The following is a 24,775-nucleotide window of genomic DNA, read 5'->3' on the forward strand; positions in this document are numbered from 1 at the left end:
ACGCACATTATACAACAAGTAGGTAAAATAATGTGTCTAAATCCAGATGGTCTAACTCAGGGGTGTCCACAGTCGGACCTGGACCGCTTGTGGTTTTTGACGTGTCCTGCTCCAGCACCTGAATAAGATCAATGGGTGGACATGTTGGGATGGGAAACATGTAAAACCTGAAGGACCGGAGCAGGACACCCTGGTCTAACAGGTTCTGACTTGTGTCTCCCTACAACAGATCAACATGGGCCTTCTGGTCTTCTCCCTGGCTGGCTTCCTGCTGCCATGCTACCTGTTTCATCACCGTGGAAACCTGATCAGGCAAAAGACAGACAGAGACATGGCAGCTGCAAGCGACGTTCAAGGCCCGTCAGAAACTGGAATTACGAAGAACCAAGCCAACGGACTGCTGGAGTGTGGACTGTCATGAAGAGACGGAGGATTGATGAAACAACTTTCTGTTTTTGTAAACTGAGATGAAGTAATGTGAATATTCTGGGATGCATGTGCACAGTGCACAGAGAAAAGCAGAAATCATGCAAGCGTTTTTCCTTTAAATGGCTGGAACGACAGTAAAATGGTGCCACATACAGAATATGAAATGAAGCTGCCTCTTATTTAAAATGCTCTTTAACAGCTGCCGTGTAAAGATGCCACAACAAGGGACCATGACAGCTTCCTCCATTCATGGCTGTACAATGAGCGGGTTTAAGACCTGTGTGGCTATTCAACGCTTCTCGTTGCAGCTGTTCTTCTTTCTGGATGATTCCTGTCTGAGTTTGGGACTGATCCGCTGCCCCCCTGATCATAAATTATGATCCTAAATTATTTCTGGATAGCACAGCAAGGAAATGATAAGCTCATCTGGCCTTCTTTATTCAGCTGTTAGCTAAATGTAGCATGCCAGCATGATAGCGGCATTATGATAAAACAAAAGAGCAACTAACATGCTAATGATTCCCCGATGGGTGTTAAAGGAATAGTTTGTCTCACTGAATTAGCTTATTTGTTTATTTATTGAGATTCATTTAAGAAAACGTCTCACAATGATGAGTTATTGTGTAAGTAGAGCCATGTGAAACTCAAGTTTAACTCCACAGTTTAATTAAATTCTTTTAAATCCATATTTAAGACTTGCTGTGACTTGTTTAATGTGTACAAGGCAAAAGGTACATATGGATGCAGACTCCTTTATAGTCCCACAGCAAGGAAATTCATAACAGCAGCAAGACACACACTGGAAAATAAATAGTTGGAAATGCAAGGCACAAAATAAGATGGAAAAAAAACCCAGAAAATAAGATATTTAGCATTAAAACCTAAGAATAAAGGAGAAAACGCAACGCTTAATTAAAGGCGTTAATTTTTTTTCTGGCCGCTGGCTTTGATGATAGAAACATGGCGTCCATGTCTCTCTTCCTTGCTGCAGCGGTGCGTCTGACGTGATCGGGAGAGAGCAGGTTTATTAAAATAAAGAGATGTTTTCTGTCTGGAACAGGAAGAAGAAAAAAAGAACCGATGTTTCTCTTTGTCAAAAAACATGAAGATGGACACAACATAAAACGTAATTTTTGGACAGGAAACTTTTTTATTTATTTTTAATAAATGCGGTTTTAATTTATGCAAGACAGCAAAGGTAAGAAATGCTTTCTAACTTTTACAAACGTGCAGCATAAATCGGGTCTTCTTCTGCCTCTGGTTTGGTGGATCTTGGTCGTATTAAGATGAAACTTCCAGCTGTGGAATCTGTGAGATGTGAGCTTTCAGTAGAGGAGCCGTTTGTTCATGTTCATGCCGTGGGGTGGACACGGGGAGACATCATTTGTGTTTACATATTTTTCGGACTTTGTGTAGCTGCTCTTTAAATAATTTGTTGTCTTAACTGTGTTTGTTGGTGATAGAAATGGTTTTACTGAGCTGGTAGCTGAGATTCTGGACTTTCTGTGGATACCACACATGTTTATAGTTACATCTACAGACCTGACGCTACACCTGGAAACCAGATGTTAACCCTTAACTCCCGGTAGCGGAGGCTGCAGGTGCAGAGGTGAAGCTAAACAGTCAAGCTAAGAATGAAAGTTTAGAGAAATTATATCCAGAAATGTGGATAATGAAGCAGTGAAGCTGCATGGATGGATGTTATTGTGCATATAGTGAATATTTCTCTCTCCTCACCATCTAGAAGCTGTGAGATTCTCATCCTGCTTTCTGTCTGTTCACCTGATGCTGATATTCATCACATATTGTTCCTTCTGTGTTTAGAAGGAAGCTGTCATGTTTGTTCTAATAGATGGTCGAGGTCGGCTGTAGTTAAGCTGATCTTTTCATTACCACAGGCTAACCGCCATTTCACAATGCACACACTTCCACATACAATTGCCCGCTCCACACCTGAGGCACTCTTCTTCTATACATTCTTAGTACCCGTAACTGGAGCGACCCCTTGCGTTAGCACCAATCACAACAGAAGCCTGCTGACTTTTTACCTTTTAGTTAGTAAATCCTGAACATTTCATCCTTCTTTGTCATAAGTATTTGATTTTTTATATGAAGAAATATTTTATCTGAAAATTGCTGCTAAACCTGTTTATGTGTTTAGTTCAGGGGTCTGCAACCTTTCCAATCCAAAGAGCCATTTTTCCCTCAGCCAGCTAAATAAAACTACTTTAGAGACTACCCCCCCTTTTAAACCACACCGAGTCTCTTTGGTGTCATAAGGATACCAAATACAGGGTCAAAGTTTACCCACAATAACCTAACAGGAACTACCTGAACTTAAACTGCCTACAACTTGACATTACCATTTAGTTCTGGTAATTTATTTTCAAGAGTCATTCAGTCCAACCATCCTGATATCGAGCTGGGGTTCGTATCTTCCGTCCTCGAAGAGTTTTTCGCACCGTTGATTGTCGCATCTTGTCATCGGATGAAGTATGTGGTTCCATCTGCTGCTGATGGCAAGTGGAGAGTCTCCGCCTACGTGCTGCAACTTGACGTTTGTTTTTTCTGTCCCGTTGCACAAATCCTGGTAACTTTGATTCATTGTCACTGATATTGTCAGCAGACAATGTCTTATGGACAACCATAGTTTCCTCGGGTTCATCCTGGTTCTCTGGCAGAGCTAGATGTCTTTGTCGCCTTATCCATGTGGGGATCACATCACTGGTGTAAGGTTTTATCTGATCGTGGTGCATGACTTTCTTTTCACGTTGAGTCAGGATCTCATACAGTACAGGTCCACAACGGGCCTTCACTATACATGGACCTTTCCAGGGGACTTGCAACTTAGGACTAAACCCCTTCTTTTTGGTGTCGTCTCTTATGTACACAAGGTCTCCTACATTGTAGTTGTGCTGTTGAGCTCTTAAGTCGTGAGTCTTCTTCTGCCTAAGTAGAGCAGTACGGAGATGCTGTCGAGCCACCTCATGGACCTTACATAGGTTCTCATCAAGATTGTGCACATACTCTGGAGGCTCTTTCCCACTGTGTTTCTGTTCTGCCACTCCAAGCCAATAATCCTGTGGCTGATGCACCTCTCTTCCCAGCATTAACATGTTGGGTGAGAAACCAGTACTAGAATTTTGGACACTACGATATGCTGCTGTTAGTAGGGGCAGATGTTCATCCCAGTTCTTCTGATCTTGATCGACATAGCAGCGGATCATCTGAAGAAGCGTGCGATTAAATCGCTCCGCCTGTTCATTCGAAGCAGGATGGTATGGTGTAGTGCGGGTCTTGGAGATCTGAAACAGCCGACAGACCTCTTTGAACAGTGCACTTTCGAAGTTACGACCTTGGTCTGTGTGAAGCTCCAAGGGGGCTCCAAAACGTGAGATGAAGTCATTGACCAGTGTTTTGGCCGTTGTTTCTGCACTTTGGTCTTGAACTGGAAATGCCTCCACCCACCTAGTAAATTGGTCCATGATGACCAAGATGTACTTGTTTCCAGTGGATGAGGTAGGAAAAGGGCCCAATACATCCAAGTGCAACCGGTCCATTGGTGCTCCAGCCTGGTAAGTTTGAAGTTTGGCCCTTTGCATGGGACTGCTTGATTTCTGGGCTTTGCATGGGGGGCATTTTAAAATGTACCTATGAAGATCACTTCCCATGCTGTACCAGTGATAAGCTTGCCGTAGACGTTGAAGAGTCTTTGCTTCACCAAAATGCCCAGAGTGTGGGGGGTCATGACAAGCTTGCATGACCTCTTCCTGCAGTGAAGCAGGAACCATCAACAACAAGGAAAGACCGCAGCCGTCAACACTCTCCCAGCGGTAATATAAAACCCCTTCATGAAGCTCTATTTGTGGCCAGCAGAGCCAGTACTTCCTCACTGCTGGACATTCGATAGCAACTTGCTCTTTGCTTGGAAGATTTCCCGATTCTTTCCAGCCATGTAAAATAGAGAGTACTGGGTCCTCCTTTTGGGCTGTCACCAACTGCTGGTGACTCAGGGGTTGCAACCAGTTTATTTTGCGACTGGGAGGATCAACTTCAATTTGCTGCTGTCCCTCCCCATTGCTTTCAACCTCCTGCACAGAGATCTGTCTGATGACCAGTGGCACAACATCATCCACATCTTTTTCGAATCGGGCCCATCGCTCATGCAGTTTTTGACAATGTGAGCACCCTTTGCATGGGAGATCTGTTACTTGCTTGCCTGCTTGGTAGCAGTCACAGCGTCCCAGGCCTTCAACATCTCTCCTTGACAGTGCATCTGCATTTGAATGCCTTTGGCCTGAGCGATGCTCAATATCAAAGTCATATTGGCTCAATTCTTCAAGCCAACGAGCTAATTGGCCCTCTGGATGTTTGAAACGGAAGAGCCAAGCAAGACTGCACGGTCTGGTCGGTCTGTTCGAAGGAGGAACTTTTTTCCAAGGAGAAAATGGCGAAACTGTCTTGTGTATCTGACAATGGCCAGCAGTTCTCGTCTCGTTACACAGTATCTCTGCTGTGCAGGAGTGAGGTGATTACTAGCAAAAGAGATAACTCTTTCCTCCCCCCATTGGACTTGTGACAGTACTGCGCCAATGCTGTGACTGGAAGCATCAGTGTCCAGGATGTATTTGCCTGCAGCTGCTGGGTAAGCAAGAATAGGGGCAGTAACCAGTCTCTCTTTGAGTTTCACAAAAGCTGCCTGTTGTGGTTCGCCCCAAGAGAACTCTGCAGTCTTCTTAAGGAGGCCGTTAAGAGGAGCAACAAGCTCAGCAAAGGCTGGTACAAAGCAGCGATAGTAATTGCATAGTCCCAGGAAAGCCTGCAGCTGTTGTTTATTTGTGGGGGGCTGCCACTCCTGTACATCTCTTATTAGTTCTGGATTAGGGCTTATCCCCTCTCCACTGACCACATGTCCCAGAAAAAGAACCTTGTCTCTCAACAGCTGACATTTTTTGGGCTTCAGCTTCAGTCCATAACTGTGGAGATGTTCAAAAACCTCAGCCAGGTGCTGCAGATTCTGCTCGACCCCTCTTCCCAGGATGATAATGTCATCCAAGTAGATGAGAAGTGTCTTTCACTGAAAACCTCGAAGGACCAGTTCCATGGCTCTCTGGAATGTACCAGGTGCGTTGCAGAGGCCAAATGGCATCCTGGTGTATTCATAGAGGCCATAGCAGGTGATGAATGCTGTTTTGCCGCGATCTTTAGGGTCCACAGCAATCTGCCAGTATCCACACTGGAGATCCAAAGTGGAGAAGACAGTGGACTCCCCCAAGACATCAAGACACTCATCTATTTTGGGCAGCGGATATGCATCCTTTAGTGTAATAGCATTCAGACGCCGATAGTCCACGCACCATCGCACACCACCATCTTTTTCACGAACAAGAACAACTGGTGACGCCCACTCAGAGGATGACGGCACAACTACCCCTGATTGCAGCATTTCTTTAAGGTGCTTTTCATCCTCTTCTTGGAACCCAAGAGGTGTCCGTCGGCCCGGCTGGCGTACAGGCCTAGCATCTCCAGTGTCAATCTTGTGACTAATAGCAGAGAGGTGGCCCAAGTCTGTATCATTGGCTGCAAAAAGAGACTGGTACTTTATAAGCAACTTGATCAGTCCTGCTTGCTGATCTTCATTAAGAGCCTCGCTAGCTGATGTGTACAAGGCTTGCAGGTGGTCTGGTAAATCTACTGCATTTCTCGTCACGCGCCCAATTTTTGTAGAAGCTGTTTTACTGCTTTCCTCATCTGTCATGCTTTTTTGCTTGTTGTTTTCAGAGGAATACATGACAAGGGGATCATCTGGGAAAGTCTCAACCAATATGCCAACACATACCCCACAGGGCAGGGACGCTTTGGTGCTTGAAAGATTACAGAGCCTCACTGGCACTCTGGAGTCCATGTAGGTGGCAACACTTCCTGATGAGACCTCCTCAGTTATGTTTAATGGCTCCAGGACAGCTGGGAGACTGGGTTTTGGTTTATCAACTCTACCCCACACAAGACACTCACTTTCACGGGGCAGGGTAATGTTGCTTTCCAAAAGCACACGTGCCACAGAGTAATCCTCACCACCTCCTTCAACGACACGGGCGGGCACTGGCTCTTTGTCTACAAACACCTGGCGACCAGCAAAAACTGTCATCTCAGCTGCTTGCATTGCATCAAGGCCAAGGAGCAGAGAGTCATGTATTTGACCAACAAACACTTTCCATTTGAACTTGCGGCTCCCAATTTCCAGTGTCACTTCCAATTCACCCAAAGCAGACATTGTACTCCCAACTCCGGCATTACGGAGAGATGTCTCATTAAGAGGTTTCCGTGCCTCCATTGGAAGCATGTTGTAAACCTCTTCAGATATCACTGTGGCTTCCGCGCCAGTGTCAACAACTGCCTGAACAGGTAGGCCATTCACTGTCATTTCAATTTGTAAACTAGGACCTCTTTTGGACGTGCGTCCAAGCTGAGGGCTTAAAGGATTTTCCTCCTTGTTTGCTGGCTTCTTGACAGCTTCAGATGTAGTTCGGGGAATGGCCCTCTGGCGAGTTGGACTAGGCAACCTGGAACACTCTCTGACGATGTGACCTGCTTCTCCACAGATGGTTTTGGCTAGCTGACTTGGGCTAGGTGGTCGCACTTTGGGATTTTGAGCAGGTAGGTGGTGTGCCAATCTCCTATCAGGCTCTTGTTCCTGCGTTCTGCCAGCATATGCAGATGCCACACCTCCACAGTCCCTCACCACAGGCTGGAGACGTTCCAGCTTCAGATGTAACTGCTCCACTCTGTCGATGAGCACTTTAAACTGCTCCTCTGTTACATACTTTGGGCCTTGTAAGCGTCTGGAAACAGGACAAAAGTCCTCAGTGTAGCTTTCTTCTTCATCTGCCCAGGAAATACGTCTTGCCCTTCCTGCTCTTGTTTCAGTCTCTCGGCCCAAAGTTGCTTTGAAATTGTGCTCATGAGCTTCTGCTAGCTTTTGTGCCTCTGCCAGGGATTGTGGGTCTTGATTCATAACCTCATAGGCTACTTTTTTGTTCTTTAGTCCTTTTAAGAAGGCATCAGTGGCAAGCTGATCCTGTAGCGCCAAATCTGTTCCAGGATATGCCAGACTCACTAGTCGTCGCATTTCCTCTGCAAATTCTGCTGGTGACTCTTTCCCCTGGCGCACCTCTCCCAGTTGCCTGCGAACAGTTGTGGGTGGTTCTTTTACTCCAAACCATTGAGTGAGCTGCTCCTTAAGGAGAGTGTAGTCTTCACGAATGTGTTCGGGTAGGGAGCAAACATAACGAATGGCAACAGAATTACTTCTAATTCTGCTGCAAATGGTGGATCTGACCTGTTGCTCGGTTGTTCTGTCAGTTCTTGAGGAGTTGGGGGGGGGGAGAACAGCAGCATCTGGGGCTTGGCTGCTTGGGTGAGCAGATGTGGCTTTATTTGCTCCTACTTGCTCTGTTGTTACATGTTGGAGAACTGGTGTCAGCAGCTGTTTAAACTGCTGGGTCTGATGGTCTAATAACATCTGCAGCCAAGGTGGAGGCCCTGGATCTAAGGATGCGGCTGTAGCTCCCAGTAATTCCTCATTCTCATCCATTTTTCCTTTTCCTTTTTTTTTTTTTATTTGTTTACTATATTTACTGCCCAGCCTCTGTGGCAAAATGTACTTTCTTGGAATGGCCTTTGATTAAGTTTATTTGTTAGTCTTTTTTTTTTTTTACAGTGAAGTCAAATCTTCTCATGCCCCTCACTTTTAGCAGTGCAGATTTGCCTGGCAGCTTGCCAACTTTTAGCGCACTCGCACAGCGCGTAGCTGTTCATCCGTCCTGTAGCTTCCACTTGTTGCTAGCAGCTGAGGGTAGCCCACAGGAATAAGGCTGCACCTTTTTGATTATTTATTTTTTCTTCTTAACTGCAGTTTGATTGCGATTCACTACCTTGGATTTGCTCCAGTGATTAGTCCGACGTGAGGAGGCTGTTCTTTTCCGTCTTGAATCCTGACTGTGAAGCCACTTCTGACACCAATTGTTAGCTTCGGCTAACAGGATATATTTTGGATGCTGTGTGCAGCATGAAAGACACTCCGGACCAGGAATATAACGTTTAGCTTCCTTTTACTGGAGATGACAACACTTTACAATCTGCGGGACAATCACAGACTGTTGAACGCTCTAGCACCAGTGCAGATTAACATTTTATGTCCACACCAGGGCCAGCGAGCGATCACAAAACATTTCCCCTCGGAACAACTAAACAACTCCTACAAAGTTCCGCTTACAGGTAAAGCTGTACTACTAAAACACAAACGGTCTTTCTTTACTATGCAATATAACTGACAACCCAAATAACTAAGCAATATAAGAACATAATCTTTGTCTGTACTAGTTCTACAATACTTTAGCCACATATTTAGAGACATTGTGGAAGGTCCAGAGAGACACTTGCAGCTTCAGAGTTGCAGGTTGGAGACCCCTGATGTCGTGTTTGTAAACCAAAACTTACTGCATTTTCTTTTTATAGCTGTATGCCTTTTTTTAAAGGAAAGAGACATTTTGTGCGTAACGATGTGATTAATCGCGATTAAAAATTTTAATCGTTGCCCAGCACTAATTATAACATAACTATACTTGTACAGGGTACAGAGAAAGGATGTGCCTGAGAGTACATGTAAGAAGACAAAACATCCCAAGTAGAAAAAAGTGACCTCAGGCATGGCTCCGGGTGAGGTCTCCGGAAACGGTAACAAAAAGTACAAAAAAACAAGTCGAGCCACCAGTGGAAACTCCACTGACCTCGCATGCATGATGGAAACAACATTTAAAAGACTCAGAAATAAAAAGCAGGAAGAATAAAAGTAGTAATAGAGACACAGCCTCCTACCATCATCACAGGGAATGATTCACGTTTTGTTACCATGTCCATTGTTTACAGCAGGGATCAGCTGTTAGCCCTGCGTAGCACCACAGCGCTCCTCAGGCATCAGCTGTTAGCCCTGCGTAGCACCACAGCGCTCCTCAGGCATCAGCTGTTAGCCCTGCGTAGCACCACAGCGCTCCTCAGGGATCAGCTGTAAGCTCTGCGTAGCGCAGCAGCGCTACCTGAAGAGCGACCCGATGTTCCACGCAAGCTGAAGAGAAGGGGATGCTGGGACAAATGTCGGCCCTTATTTCTAAAGTGGTAACATAAGTGGTACCATCAGCTTCTGATCACCAAGACCTGGGGCTTCATTTATCAAGCTGGCGTAGGGACAAAAACCGGCGTACACCAATTATGGTCAACTTTTGGGATTTATAAAAAACAAACTTGATGGGAAAATGTTCCTACCTCCATGGCAACTCTGAGGCGTACGCACAGAATCTAGAGAAACGGGAAAAGGCAACACCACAGGTCAAGAATAAAATCGAGGAAATGATGAGGTGGAGAGTCTGCTCAGGGGCGCTGCCAGTGATTTTTGGCCCCATGAAAAGAAACTGAAGTGCAGCACTGAAGCACTAAAAAATAAAATGAAGTTATTTATATTCAGCTATTTGCTGCAAGACAGACACTTTATATTCCAAAACAAACCTCTCTTTTTAAAAATACTTAATTCAAGATCAATTACTTAAAATGCAAAACTTAAATACAAAATAACACCTTCCATGAAAATGAAATGCATTTACAATCTTTGGATAAACAAACCAAATCTCAGCTAACGCACCATCAAAAACAAAATGGCCGCTCGTTTTTTATGATTGTATTGTGAGCATTATCATTGAACATGATCACTGAAGAGGCAACAAAAAATTTATAAATAAAAATAAATAGATAAATAAAATCATAAGTAAATGGTAAAATAAATTAGGTAGGCTAAGAAACAAACAGCAGGATCTCACATGTCATTGTAACAGTTAGTTACATTCTGAACTGTTTTAGCTCTGATATGAATGTTTATAACTTGTGTTTAAATACAAGTCATCTGGCTCAGTGTGTCCCTCAGCTAGAACATCCAGCACATGGTGACCGATAAGCAAGACTGTGATGTAACTACACGCCATCAGTTAGATATACAAAGAGTGATGTAAGCGAGAACCAGATGTAACTAAGAACCATCAGTTATCAGTCAGGTCTGTTGCATTAGATACACAACGAAATTCAATATTCACACACATTGTAAAGTGTCATGTGTCAGATGGCTGGACTCAGAAATACTCAGTTTCCCAGGGATAGGTATAAGATCTGTATTGTTCAGAGTGAATAATGAGATTGTGCAATCCGGTCTTTCTCCGTTCAGATGTCTGTGGACACACGAGATAAAAGTTAGGGAGCAGGCAGCAGATGAGGATTCTGAGAGGGATTGAGATTTCACGTACCAGCAGTGGGTAATCCAACGTGGGGCAGAGTGTAGAATCCAGTGACTGGAGAAAGGCCGCCAGAGGGAGACTGCTGGGGCACGGGAGGAAAACTGCTGAACAGAGGAGAGGTTAGTGGAGGAGTACAGGTTGCAGGCGGGAGCACCATAAGGAGGAGACCGCAGAGGCAGAGTCCGAAGGTTCCCGTTGGGGGCAGATAGATTTGTCCGTGATCCGAAATCCAATCCTGTTAAACAAGCCAGTGGTCAAAGAGCCAGGTGATCCAAATAAACAACCAAAGCAGAGTACCAGACAGGGGGCAGGCAGAGTCGGAATCCAGGTCCAAAGTACAAAGTCGACATCAGGCTGGAATATACAGGATGGAAACGTGCAGGGAAGAACCAAGACGATCTGGCACTGAAGGGATGTCACAGACCAGTATAAGTAGTGCTTGGAACAGGTGGAGCACATCAGCCCTAATCATGAGTTGGAGGAGATGATGCTTTCAGGGCGGCTGGAAAAACTGAGCCTCACACCATAGATCATGACAGTAAAGCACATCCTAATTGATGATAACTGGTCAATTACAATCGGTTGTGTGTCATTGTACGAGACTGTCTCCTTGCCTAAGAACATAAAATGTGATCACATCCAGTGTTCTGGGACGGGAGAAGTTGATTGTCTCGATGCCGTGAGAAGTTAGTTGTCCCGATGCTGGGAGAAGTTGGATGTCCCAATAACGTTTTGGTGTTTCTTTCAGCAGTTTCACTAACCCCAACACTGGATTATGTTTGCAACCTTGTTTTATTCTTTATTTATGCTCACAACAATAAAACCTGCTTTGTTTCACTTTCACACCTGTCCACAGCGTACCTTTTGTTACTCCCTCCCACACCCCTAGAGTGGGACGTAACAATATTAACTCTATGTATTTTTTAGTTATCATTGTACATACAACCTGTTTGTTATTTAGTTATCTTTTTTTAAGACTAACCCAGAGAGACTCAGGAGGAGCTTCTGCCCTCTGGCTGGCAGAACTGGGAAGTTCACCCTACATTGACCCTTGTCCTACCTTCTGCTGGAAACACGGTCATTTACCCATGTCACTTTAACAAGCTTTATAATCTGCTCCATTTACAAGGTAAATATTGATTATATACCCATATTTTCATTCTGTGTGGTAGCACAATCACTGCACAGTGGCTTATCATATTTATATTTGTTTTTACCATGTTGTTTTTAATGTTTTACTAGTGTTAAATGGGTGTGCACAGCCTCGGATGCATGTATGACTGCATTTCACTGCCCTCCTGTATGTGACAAATAAACAACCTGAAACTTTCCTGGCATCTTTTCCAGTGTTCATGTGGCACTCATAAATGTCTAAAGATGAGAGGTATAAAATGATCAAGTATCCTACAGAGTTGGCGATTAAATTTATTTCTGATGTTTTTTTTTTACAATCCAGCACAATTTCCTTGTACTTTGGCAATTGCAATCAACTCAACTCAACTTCAATAAACTGATCCTTTTAGGACCAGATAAAACAATCCAAAGATCCACCCTTAATTATTTATCATTCTTTTTTTTTTTTTTTTTTTTTCCGTATGTTTTTTATTGCCTTTTAAGCATAGTTTTAACAAACACAAACACAGCTCAGCACAACATTGATCCACAGTTACAATAACTCTCATAGTGGTACATTTCAAAATAAAATATATTCTTACAGAGTAAAAGATAAAAGTCGTAATAATCAAACAATTATTAGTCAATAATTACACTGTTCAGTATGGAGGCTGTAGTGAGGTTGGTAAAGTAAAGATAGGGGGTCCATATGGTCATAAAACAACCTTTTGTAGAGTGAAGCAAACAGGTCAAGTATTCCAGAGGAAAAAATTCAATGATGAGTTTATGCCACTTTGCTTTGGAAGGAGGTTTGTCACTGATCCACGACAAAAAAATATTCTTGTGTGCAGCATATGTCAGGATATTATACAATCTGCCAGAAGTAGCGCTGACTTTACTGTCCCTGTAACCCAGAAGCAAAGAGACTGGGTCTAGAGTCAAAACCGTCCCTAATATTTTTTCCATGTCCTCCAAAAACGTCTCTCCAATGTGACAAGATTTTAGAACGGAACCAAACACAGTGAGAATAAGTACCAATTGCTGATTGATAGGACTGATTTTAGACACATAGGTGATGTATGTGGGTTGATCTGATGCCTTTTGTTAGGAGAGATTTGCAGTCGGTGGATGACTTTATACTGTAAAAGGTGGTTTTCTTAAATATAAAGTCTCGGACTTGGAGGTATCTAAAGAACTGACTTTTAGGGAGGCTATATTTATCCTGAAGCTGTTCAAATGAACACAAAGAGTGTTCTGCAAATAAATGGTACATAGTACTGATCCCCTTGTGTGTCCAAATATTGTAACCCACAGCGATCATGCCCGGCTCAAACTCAGGATTGCCTTGTAATGGACAAAGTAAGGGAGTCAAAAGAGATCTCCCTTCCAACCGCCTGGCCAAAAACCATGTTTTAACAATATTAGCAATTATAGGATTGTTATCACACAAACTTCTTACAGATTTAAGATTTTTACATGACAAGAGGTCAAGAAGCGAGCAATGAGTCTGCGATTTTGCAAGACCCAGCCAGACAGATGTGGGGTCCCCCCTCACCCACTCCGCCACATATCTTAAATTGGATGCCAACTGATAGAGCTTAAAGTTAGGTACCTCTAGACCCCCTTTGGTGACGGGGAGCTGTAATTTTGAAAGTTTAAGCCTTGGTTTCCTTTTATGCCATATAAATTCACTCAGCCAACCGTTAAGTAGCTTCAAAGCTTTGTTTGACATCAACAGTGGGATCATCTGTAAGGGATACAATAATCTTGGAAGCACGTTCATCTTAATTATCGACACTCTACCAAGCAAAGAGAGGGGAAGTGGGTTCCATCCTTCAAGGTCTTTTCTAATACTGTCTAGAAGTTAGCCCTGAACAACTGATGAAACATGGGAGTGATCTGAATACCAAGGTACACAAAGCCTGATAATGACCAATGGAAAGGGAATGGTGCTAGTGTACTTGTTCTGTCTCTGGGTCTGCCCATCGGCACGGCAAGGGATTTGGAAAAGTTAATTTTGTAGCCTGAAAATGTACCAAATTGCTGAATCAGGGCCCATATGTTAGCATCGAGCGGCTCGTTAGCCGTCTCTAGCTGTAGCACTCCAGCCTCTGTTTCATCTAATCGCTCACTGGCTCTCTTCAGTTCAGTCATATATGACAGGACTGTTTTAGCCAGAGGGTTCAGCTTATCGTTGATGGTTGACATAAGTTTAAACGTCATTACTTCCAGTGCTTTGGCGAGTGCAGGCTTCAGCTCGACATCACTCTCATTGTCCTGTTCGCCATGTTGGGCCATGTGCACGGTCGATGTTCTAAAGTCATAATACACCCTCAGCACAGAAGAAAAATATGCAGACTCTAGAGAGAATTTTCAGATATTCCTTGGGCGCCTGCAGAGCTCCCAGCAAACACGTCTGTCCCCTAAGCCGCCATCACGTGACCCCTATTTATCATTCTTAATGCATTCTAAAAACCAAAACCAAACCAAACACAAAACATACATATTAGGCAGTTGGAGAAACAGTTGTCCATCCCAGTGGGTTTAACAGCAGCAGTCAAGGCAGCAAGTTCCTGCTGGCTCAGCGGACATTCAGCCTCGGGTATGAAGATGCCAGTGGTGGACTCACTGGGTAAGAGGCCGCTGCAGGTGGAGGAGGAAAGTGTTGCTTATCCCAAACCAGGAGTAGAATTCCTTTCTTTTTGGATTTGGGGTTTTGGTGGTTTTCATTTATTAGCAGCTGATGGTATTTAGTTTTCTTTACAGGTTAGCCTGCTACTGTTTTCTGAGACATTTTTTACATTTTATTTTCAAAGTTTGTCTGCTCCTATGATTAGTTTCTGAGCTGTTATTTTATTAAGCTGACAAATCAACCCAATGGTGTGGTTCCTGTGCTGCCTCTGGGTTTTCATGTAGGGGATTCACCAATCCACCCATTGGATGAAGAGGCTAATCTCTCCCTTTTTCTTCCGGTTCTTTTATGGTTTGTTGTGTGTCTCACTCAGTTATGTGTGTCTGCATGTTGTAGGTAAGCACCTAGGTAATGTTTTGTTTTATGCGTGTGTCTTCTTTTTAGGGGGTCCAGATTAAGCTGTTTCCATGGTGGACCTATAGGAGTTCATTGATCTAACTATTCTCTTCCTCTTACAGATCACCCAGAGCTGGCAAATGTTGAATCCATTTTTTGATTTAGTTAATAATTACTGTTTTTAATAAATCCTTTGCTTCTGAAGGACATGTCTCCGCTCTTCTATTATTACACCTTTAAAAGATCCTTCCTAAAGGCCTGGAGGTTTAGGGTAGAACTGGAGTTGACCTGGGTGCCTCCGGTCACATAACCATATGCTCCACTTAGAAGCCTACAACAGGTCACAGTAAAACATGAACATTTTTTTGTCAGAAATTTTTAAGCTATTTTCTGGATCGACAGTTTTAACTTGACAACATTAACAATCTAAATGAAGCAAACAGAAACCGTAGGAATGACTGTCAGTGGCAATGTGAGAAAATGAAGGTAACTGGTCTAATTCAGGTTTTTTGTTTGTTTGTTTGTTTGTTTTTTTGTTTTTTTAAAAAGCCTTGATGGCCATCTGTACCTCACCAAGCACTGACTTCATATGTCAGATACAAGATGTTTTAAGGATCACTGTACATGGAGTATAAAGCTTCAGCCATGTAACAGTGTTCACTGGACTTGGTGAATGTGAAATGCAGTTTACGTGCCTCCCACTGGTCTAAAATGCGTGAAACTGCTGGTTCAATAGAGCCAACGTGTGGCACACACCTTGGTTATCTGTAAGGGTTTCTCCCCACAGTTGATGGTCTCATATATGGCTTTGTAGGCCTCCCTGTGCTTCGGAGACACTAAAAACCAGTTATAAGTCACCCTTACCAAGTACTCCACGCTACGGGGGATGGTGTCATTGGAAGCATGACTTACAGCAAGCTGCAGAGAGTGACACACACAGCAGATAAGAACCAGATCTTTGAGGCCATACTCCTCCTTCAGCACTGTATAGACCCCATTGTTAATCCCTGTCATGACCGAGGCATTATCAGTCCCTATCCCCAGGAGTTTCTCTTTAGGACAACACTTCTCCAGGAAAGCCACAACAGCTCGGGCTATAGATTTGGCATACCCTTCCTCCAACTCGACAAGCCCCAGAAATGTTGAGACAATTGTGTGTTTGGTGTCACTAAAGTACCTCATCACAATCACCAGGTACTTGGAAACGCTCATCGAGGAGGAGGCTGTTTGTAGTGGGGCGGGGGCTATGGCATTGACAAAATTTGGGAAGTAGATTTGGTCATCGTGTAAATATAATATAATGTATTCATTCCAATGGGACCAAAAATTGCAGTTTTTAGCTAATTTGCTAACACCGGAAAGCCATGGCTGCAGCAACAGTAATATATATATATATATATATATATATATATATATATATATAAATAAAAAAATTAGTGCTGGGCAACGATTAAAATTTTTAATTGCGATTAATCGCATGACATGCGATTAATCGCATCGTTATGCACAAAATGTCTCTTTCCTTTAAAAAAAGGCCTACAGCTATAAAAACAAATGCAGTAAGTTTTGGTTTACTAACACGACATCAGGAGTCTCCAACCTGCAACTCTGGAGTTGCAAGTGTCTCTCTGGACCTTCCACAATGCCTCTAAATACGTGGCTAAAATATTTTTTAAATCTATCTTTCTTGTCATTAGGTTGGACACCATGGACTTTTTTTCCTTTCTTTTACATCATTTTCCACAAATATCTACATTCCTTAGCAGAAAGTCTGTCTATCTTCTTGTTTTTTTTATAAAGGTTTTATGTTTTTCTTTATTTTAAATCCTTAAAAAATGGAAATAAAAATGTGGTTCTTCAAAAGTAACAAACATCCTACGGTGGCTCTTCATTAAAAATATATATTAACTTGCCTTTTTGAAAAGTCTCGTAACATTTGCGTCTCTAAAGGAGTTTTATTTAGCTGGCTGAGGGAAAAATGGCTCTTTGGATTGGAAAGGTTGCAGACCCCTGCACTAAACACATAAACAGGTTTAGCAGCAATTTTCAGATAAAATATTTCTTCATATATATTTATAAAATCAAATATTTATGACAAAGAAGGATGAAATGTTCAGGATTTACTAACTAAAAGGTAAAAAGTCAGCAGGATGGATTTAAAGCTGTGAAGCTGCTTCCTTCTAAACACAGAAGGAACAATATGTGATGAATATCAGCATCAGGTGAACAGACAGAAAGCAGGATGAGAATCTCACAGCTTCTAGATGGTGAGGAGAGAGAAATGTTCACAATATGCACAATAACTTCCATCCATGCACCTTCACTGCTTCATTATCCAGATTTCTGGCCTATAAATTCTCTAAACTTTCATTCTTAGCTTGACTGTTTAGCTTCACCTCTGCACCTGCAGCCTCCGCTACCGGGAGTTAAGGGTTAACATCTGGTTTCCGGGTGTAGCATCAGGTCTGTAGATGTAAATATAAACATGTGTGGTATCCACAGAAAGTCCAGAATCTCAGCTACCAGCTCAGTAAAACCATTTCTATCACCAACAAACACAGTTAAGACAACAAATTATTTAAAGAGCAGCTACACAAAGATCGAAAAACATGTAAACACAAATTATGTCTTCCCGTGTCCACCCCACAGCATGAACACGAACAAACGACTCCTCTACTGAAAGCTCACATCTCACAGATTCCACAGCTGGAAGTTTCATCTTAATACGACCAAGATCCACCGAACCAGAGGCAGAAGAAGACCCGATTTATGCTGCACATTTGTAAAAGTTAGAAAGCATTTCTTACCTTTGCTGTCTGGCATAAATTAAAAATATAAATACATAAAAAGTTTCCTGTCCAAAAATTACGATTTATGTCCATCTTCATGTTTTTTGACAAAGAGAAACGTCAGTTCTTTTTTTCTTCTTTCTGTTCCAGACAGAAAACATCTCTTTATTTTAATAAACCTGCTCTCTCCCGATCATGTCAGACGCACCGCTGCAGCAGGGAAGAGAGACATGGACGCCATGTTTCTATCATCAAAGCCAGCGGCCAGCAAAAAAAAAAAAAAAAAAAAAAAAAATTAACGCGTGATTAAAAAAATTAACGGCGTTAATTAAGCGTTACGTTAACGTGCGATTAACGCGTTAACATGCCCAGCAATATTTACATATTTAGCTCTATCCCTCCACCCACCCTTCAGCACTAGCCTGAGCCCAGGAAATACTGTCGCCGTGGTTCGGAGAATATATCAATGCACTAGAAATGTACTGCGTGTAGCTAAATCCTCCCCATACTTAATTTGTTTTCCCTTACTGCTAACGTTGCTTGTATTAGCTAGAATGTAAGCTTGGTTGAATGCGGTCCTCAGTGACCGCATTAGCATAGTGGCATCGGTTACATTCCATATACATTAAGTTAGTAAAACACAACTTTAAGTTAGATTTTACATTGATTAAACAACAAAACTCCTCACCATCAAAGTGAAAATGCTGTTAGTATTTGACGAACACAGGAGGACTGCAACTTGAAATGGTGGATGGAGAAAAAAAAACCCTGGTGTAGACCCCGTTGTTTCAGTGCCAGCGGTTGGCCTGACCTTCACTGGGATCTAGTCAAGTCCAACGAAAACTTTTGCATTTTCGCAAAATTGGTTATTTGTTCAGGTCATTTTTACACCCAAAACTTATATTTGGATGTATTTAATTTTTGTTTGTCTGCTTATTACTGACTTTTGGCACACTGTATGTGAGAAAATAAATATAATAATAATAAATTATCATTAGATCCTACTTTCTGTATTGTAGATTTAGACCACTAAAGCCTGAAGTCTCTTCAATGGAGTTACTCCAGGGGTTGCTTTTTTGTGCTATGCAATTCTACTACAGTGGATGTGGGACACTGTACCAACCATCTCTAACTGGATTAAATGCAGAACTACGGTGTATCATAGAAAGAATTGACAAATAAATGAATGATGGATAGAAAATGGACTGACACATTACTACCAGTCCTGAGCTGTAACATGCTGGTTGTGTATCCAATATATTGTGTGTATAATCATTTTCTAACAACATGTTTGTAACAACATCTCAAGTTCACTTTGAAAATCTAATTCAATGGAACACATTCAGGTTTTTGCTTTTACAGTGATACATTAAAACTCTAGAACACAATTTTAACAGATTTTACAATGAATAATTAACTAAACTTTTAGTCCTTAAAGTGAAAACGTTGCCTGCACACGATTAAAAGGGCACACCAGAACTGGAACTATGAAAACCCCTGCAACAAGCTCTAGTAGACCCTGCTCTTTTGCACAGCATGTGGACAGTAGTTGGTCTGACTCCCACTGTGATACCATTGGGTCTAATGAAAACCTTTATGTTGTGCCAACATAGGTTTATTGTTGAAACCAACTTTAGAAAACATATCAAAGTTAGCTGGAAAAACTACAATACTGAGTTTCTGATGCAATTCAATATTTCAAGTTCTGTGATTAAAAATCATATTAAGCTGAACAAATTTAAGTTTTCATTTTTACAGTGTGCTAAATAAAGAGCCGCTCAGGAGCCAAAAGAGCTGGCTCTTCTTTGGGAGCCGAGGCAAAAGAGCTGGTGTTCTGTCAGTTTAGCATACATTGTCAGATCAGCATACGCATAGTGCACCTAACCCTAACCCTAACCTGAACCCGCATGCGCATTAACATAATGTATGCTACTCTGATGCGTATGCTAAACTGACAGAACACCGGCTCTCTGAAAATAGCTGAACATCCCATCACTAGACAACCTCTAACTGAAGTCAGAGGCAGGCTCTGTGACGTTTGGAGCTCTGTAGCTCGAAATCTGTACATCCTAGCTCAAAATGGGCTTTGTCAATTTGAATCCAACTTAATAAGCTACGTTTTGATATATAAATTGTGTCTGTAGCCAAAAACTCAGGCCGAGAGACAACTTCTTTCTTGTGGGAAAAAAAGCTACAGTGGAAGAGAGTCAGTCTGGGGATTTGGTGATTTTTCCTAAAACTTAAACTGTAATTATGTTCAAACCATGAAAGATATGAAAATGTCCTTCGAACCAGTGATAGATTTATCCTTCATGACACGTTTAAACTTTGAATGATGTTTTTAAGTGAAAGTATGGCGTAGTTGTAAACTACCAAAGTGACTTTAGTTTTTGAGGTGGTCTGCCCCAAATCCCATTCATACCTCCATCCATCCATCCATTATCTTGACCACTTATTCCATTTCGGGTCGCGGGTGAGCTGGAGCCTATCCCAGCATTTTAACAGGTGAGAGGCAGGGTACACCCTGGACAGGTCACCAGTCTGTCGCGGGGCCAACACAGATAGACAAACAACCATTCACACACACTCTCTCCTAGGGAGAATTTAGAGTGTCCAATTAACCTATCATGCATGTCTTTGGATGGTGGGAGGAAGCCGGAGAACCCGGATAGAACCCACGCATACACGGGGAGAACATGCAAACTCCACACAGAAAGGCCACCGTCCTCCAGGTTCGAACCTCCCCCCAGCCAAGATTTGAACCGGCGACCTTCTTGCTATGAGGCTGCGGTGCTAACCACCACACCACCGTGCAGCCCCATTCATACCTATTGGACCAAAATTTGCAGTTTTCTTGCAATTTACGCTAACACCCTAAGGACAGGAAGTTTAAGACAGGTGATCTTCTGAATTGGCTGTTCCCACTTTGTCCAGGTTCCTTGTCATCCACGTCCCACTCCCCTAGACCTCCTCCTCTCCTCCTCTAGGCCACGGTGTCACATGGACTGATGCACAGAAAACCAGTTTCCTTTGTGTAACCTCCTGTGGGAAATGGGTCATTACCAAAACATGTATTGTGTTTTTAATACCATGATTCCTTCTTTATGGACATGCATACTGCAACACAGAGAGAGAGAGAGAGTAAACAACATACAACAAAGCTGCATGTTTGTTTTGCGGGTGGCAGGATTTTAGACATTAATATCTCAGAGCTTGATGGTGTGGGCTTATCCTCACAGCTCCTGCTGTCGTGTTAATCTCCCCACTGAGTCGGGGTGGGTGTCTTATGGGGGCGTCCAGTGTTTGCTGCTTGGCTTGCTGAACTCCCGGTTTGGGGGTTAAAAACTGTGGTTGATGTGAGCGTTGATTAGAGATTTAGCTGTCAATCTGTTGGCCCATAACAATAAGTATGTAACTGGTATTTCTTCCATATACTAAGAATAAATGGTTTTGAAGCTTGCTTGCACATACTTAAAAACGTTTGTGTGCCAGTGTGTCACATGAGAGGATTAAGAATCAGAGAGAAAGACAGCTTGTGTGGTGCTTAATTACTGTAAAATATAGCAGCACATCTTCCTCATCTCTAGCAGCTAACAAGTCTGAGACACACTGTTGGGAATAAATTTAATCACGATTTAGAACAATCCTGACGTACCGTTTGGAAAGGGGTGGGACTTTACCGTAGACGCCACAGAGCACGCTGGCAACTTGATTGACAGCAGAGATATCCAATCAGAGTTGCTCCTGTTACGACAGCTCCGCTGTTGGACCCTCATTAGTTTTGTGGTACTGACAAATATGTCTGCCTCAGGGAGTCTCTCTTACCCACCAGCAGTATGAAGATGTAAGAAGAGCATATGACTGTTTTGGGATTTTATTCAGTTGGTTTCCACTTTGTCCCGCTTTAAATAAGCAACCTTCAGGCAGTATAAGTCAGGAAAGCAGGCATCTTATGGTGCTAGCTAACAGAGATTTAAGCTAGCTGTCTCTAGTGAACAGACGCCAATCGTATCGGTGGCTGGCTAGCTAGCCGATCATTTATCTGAATTAGCTTAGCTTTCCACCAAGAAAAGACGTGCTTTCTGAAACTGCTGAATGTCTTGAAGGATGTCACCATTTGGATTTGCCGATTATAATAAGGGGACATAATGCCACCAGGACTGACACATCCTATTCAGCCTTTCTGGATCTACAGCCATTGTATCGTGTATCTCAGGTGAGCTGAACTGTTAGCCTGCTGCTAGCCAGGGCTAAGACCCGAGTAGCTCACGGCTAGTTATTTTAGCATGTATAGAAGCCTTTACCTGAGCCTCACATCTACACGCTGTGTTGACTAAAGGATAAAACTGTGTATATCTTATATTTAATCCATGTTCATTATGTCGAGTAAAGAGCAGCAACGTTGAAGCCTGTCACAGAAATGTCCATGATCCACGGTGACTGTGGCTCCGTAGTGCTATCCCCACCCTACTTAATTTTATCACTCTTTCTTTTTGTCCTCCGCTAGTTATGAGTATGAACTAATTTCCATGCTGTAGTATTAGATCTGAAACCACGACACACCATCTATGTACACGCAGGAAAGACTCGATCCCTCCGCGTTTGAGACAAGCCATGAAACCGTGATTTTTCTGTCCCAGCCTCGCTGCGTCTCCGTGAGATTCTCGGTGCAGTTCGGGATGATGCTTTGTGTGTCTGATGGGCGCATCCTTGCCGGGTAGAAACCGACCAGTCAGCAGTGCTGGGCCGTTGGACCGACCAGTCACCTGGCCCAGATACCACACATCCTCCTCCTACAGGACACATTCTCATCGGTTCTGCACAACCCCCCAAAACGGCCACCCACACCTGAAACTCTGCTAGGAGGTTGCTGGGGAGAAGCTACCACGCAGCCGCGGTGGGTGATGGCGAGCAGCAGCCTGACTGCGGAGGGCCGAACACACCCAGTGTTCATGTTCAGGCTGCTTCATGTGTGAGGGCCACACTGAGGATAAAAGGCTGACGGTGTGAATTCGCACTGTGCAGCCGACTGATCAGATTGGATTCATGAGGAAATAATTCCTCTGTAGAGACTGGAAAAGTCATGTTCAGCCTGCTGACTGCAGTGTGCTGTATGTCGGAGGGAATTATGTCAAGATAGATGTGTATGTTCATGTCCATGAGGTGCCTGGGATGCACCAGACCTCACGAACTGTCACCTCATGAAACTCAATCAGGGCCTGATATTCATTTTTCCAAAGGTGGGGAATCCCTCCTACATGCATCACATAGGGGGGATACAAACACTGGGGGGGTGTCACCAGTGAACTTAACCACGGTCTTGCGGTGTCCTACTCAGACCTCAGATTAATGCAGCTTCTGCTCTTTCTCCTTTCTGAGTCATCATCTCAGACATCTCTCTGGTCTCCAGGCTCTAAATCTGCTCACATATTAACGACTTGGTTGAAAACTTTCCTCAATGTTGTCACGTGTTGACGCTGAGCTGCATCAGTCCTTTCCCTCCAGGCTCTGTTCTCTCCTCTGTCTCCACGACTTTCATCAGAGATCCAGTAAAATCTTCTGGTTTTGGGGTCCTGCTCTGAAATGAGCTCAGACGGTGAGCTTTGTGTTCCTCAGTGAATTGGATTGTGGATTGTTTTTTATAATCCTCTGTTGTGCTCAGAGCCGGTTTTGCCACTAAGCAGACTAAGCGACCGCTTAGGGCCCCCCACCACTAGGGGGCCCCCTACGGAAGAAGGTTGCGTCAGTGAGTGGTTTATGGGCTTTGTTATGAAGAGGAATTATCCATCTGGGGCAGAAAAAGGAAACAAAAAAAAGAAGGCTGATGAAGCAGTTACTCAAGGACAAGGTCATTTCTTTTGCAATTATCCTGTAAAGTATTAGTCTGGTGATGATGAAGATGAGACAGATTAGACATGTGACAGCACTTTTTCAATGTTAAATAGGGATGCATGTTATTACAGCTTTATGGAGCCTAATTAACATTTTATATGCAATAATGTTGCATAATGATCAATGTGTTCATTGGTAATAAAGCATTTCAAGCTTTAAATATAACTACTTGCTTTTTTGATCACCCCTTTACTGGCACGAAATCAAACACACCCCTGCTGCGGGTTCCCTGGGAGTCGGGCCTTAGGTCACGGCCTAAGGAGCTGTGGCTGGCGTCTCTTAATATCACTTCTGAAAGTTGGCAACCCTAGCTAGCGGAAACCTAGAATTATCCCAGATACCCACGTGAACATCATACTTATTTACTGCAGTAATCTCTCAATCATTGTGTGTATATATATATATATATATATATATATATATATGTGTGTGTGTGTGTGTGTATATATATATGTATTTTAGATGTCGCTGTCCTGCGCGTTTTAGATTTTTCCATACTGAATGAAATTAATGGCTCATTGCGCAGAACATGACAAAAAATCTGCTGGATCCAGTTGATTTTAATGAGGTGTGTTGGAGCAGGGAAACATCTACAACCTGCAGAACAGCTGTCCTCCTGACCTCAAGTTTTACACCCCTGATCCTAATCACGTGAAAAAAGTTATTACATCATGCAGTTAAATGGAAATCTCCACAAAGACTAAACAGAATTTGTGGGTCCTGATTCAGGATTACAGAGGAGCTGTGGTCCTGGCCTGTCGTCGTCCTCCTGTAGTCCTGCATGCGGTAGGATGGGAGGTCTTGTATTGACTGGATTGTGTGAAAAACACACTGTAATTATAAGCAGCTGCACTTACCTCACTTTATGAAACAGGTGCACGCTGGCTGGGGTGCACATTGGTTCGGGTGCACGTTGGTTCGGGTGCACGCTGGTTGGGGTGCACGCTGGTTCGGGTGCACGCTGGTTTGTTATACTGTGATGGACCGAGCAGTGAAGGACAGTCAGGCTCAGATTTAAAGTTAAAAAAAGGGTTTTTATTTTAACCCAAAAAAGTAATCCAATTATTAAATCAATGAATAATGTAGCGCGTTAAAAACAGAACTCAACATAACAGAACTCTACTTAAATAACAATCAAAAATGACTCCAACCAACAAAGGAAACAAACTGACCTGACAACTGAGAAC

General features: G+C 43.0%; 2 protein-coding genes and 1 long non-coding RNA gene across 5 annotated transcripts in view; 2 read left to right on the forward strand and 1 right to left on the reverse strand.

Moving 5' to 3' along the window:
* LOC121638787 (large neutral amino acids transporter small subunit 3-like) overlaps positions 1-1,268 on the forward strand; it is a 52,158-nt gene extending 50,890 nt beyond the window's left edge. The window contains exon 15 of the mRNA XM_041983771.1: positions 230-1,268. Coding sequence (XP_041839705.1) covers positions 230-421 — 192 coding nt within the window. The 3' untranslated portion in view covers positions 422-1,268. The remainder of the gene's footprint in view (positions 1-229) is intronic.
* A 9,380-nt stretch (positions 1,269-10,648) lies between these two features.
* On the reverse strand, positions 10,649-11,124 carry LOC121638791. The gene is made up of 3 exons (XR_006010078.1): positions 11,064-11,124; positions 10,776-10,867; positions 10,649-10,700 (listed from the first exon to the last, which is right to left on the reverse strand). It is a non-coding gene; the product is annotated as an uncharacterized LOC121638791 (long non-coding RNA).
* A 10,101-nt stretch (positions 11,125-21,225) lies between these two features.
* Positions 21,226-24,775, forward strand: part of LOC121638786 (palmitoyltransferase ZDHHC5-A-like) — a 34,927-nt gene continuing 31,377 nt past the window's right edge. The window contains exon 1 of one of the 3 annotated variants that reach the window (XM_041983770.1): positions 21,226-21,912. Coding sequence is in view for 1 of the 3 variants with exons in the window: in XM_041983769.1 (XP_041839703.1) it covers positions 21,845-21,912 (68 nt within the window). In the remaining 2 variants the exon portion in view is untranslated. The remainder of the gene's footprint in view (positions 21,913-24,775) is intronic. The other 2 variants (XM_041983769.1, XM_041983768.1) reach the window with 2 other exon arrangements.

Source organism: Melanotaenia boesemani, chromosome 4 (genome assembly GCF_017639745.1).
Source record: "Melanotaenia boesemani isolate fMelBoe1 chromosome 4, fMelBoe1.pri, whole genome shotgun sequence".
Taxonomy (NCBI): Eukaryota; Metazoa; Chordata; class Actinopteri; order Atheriniformes; family Melanotaeniidae; genus Melanotaenia; species Melanotaenia boesemani.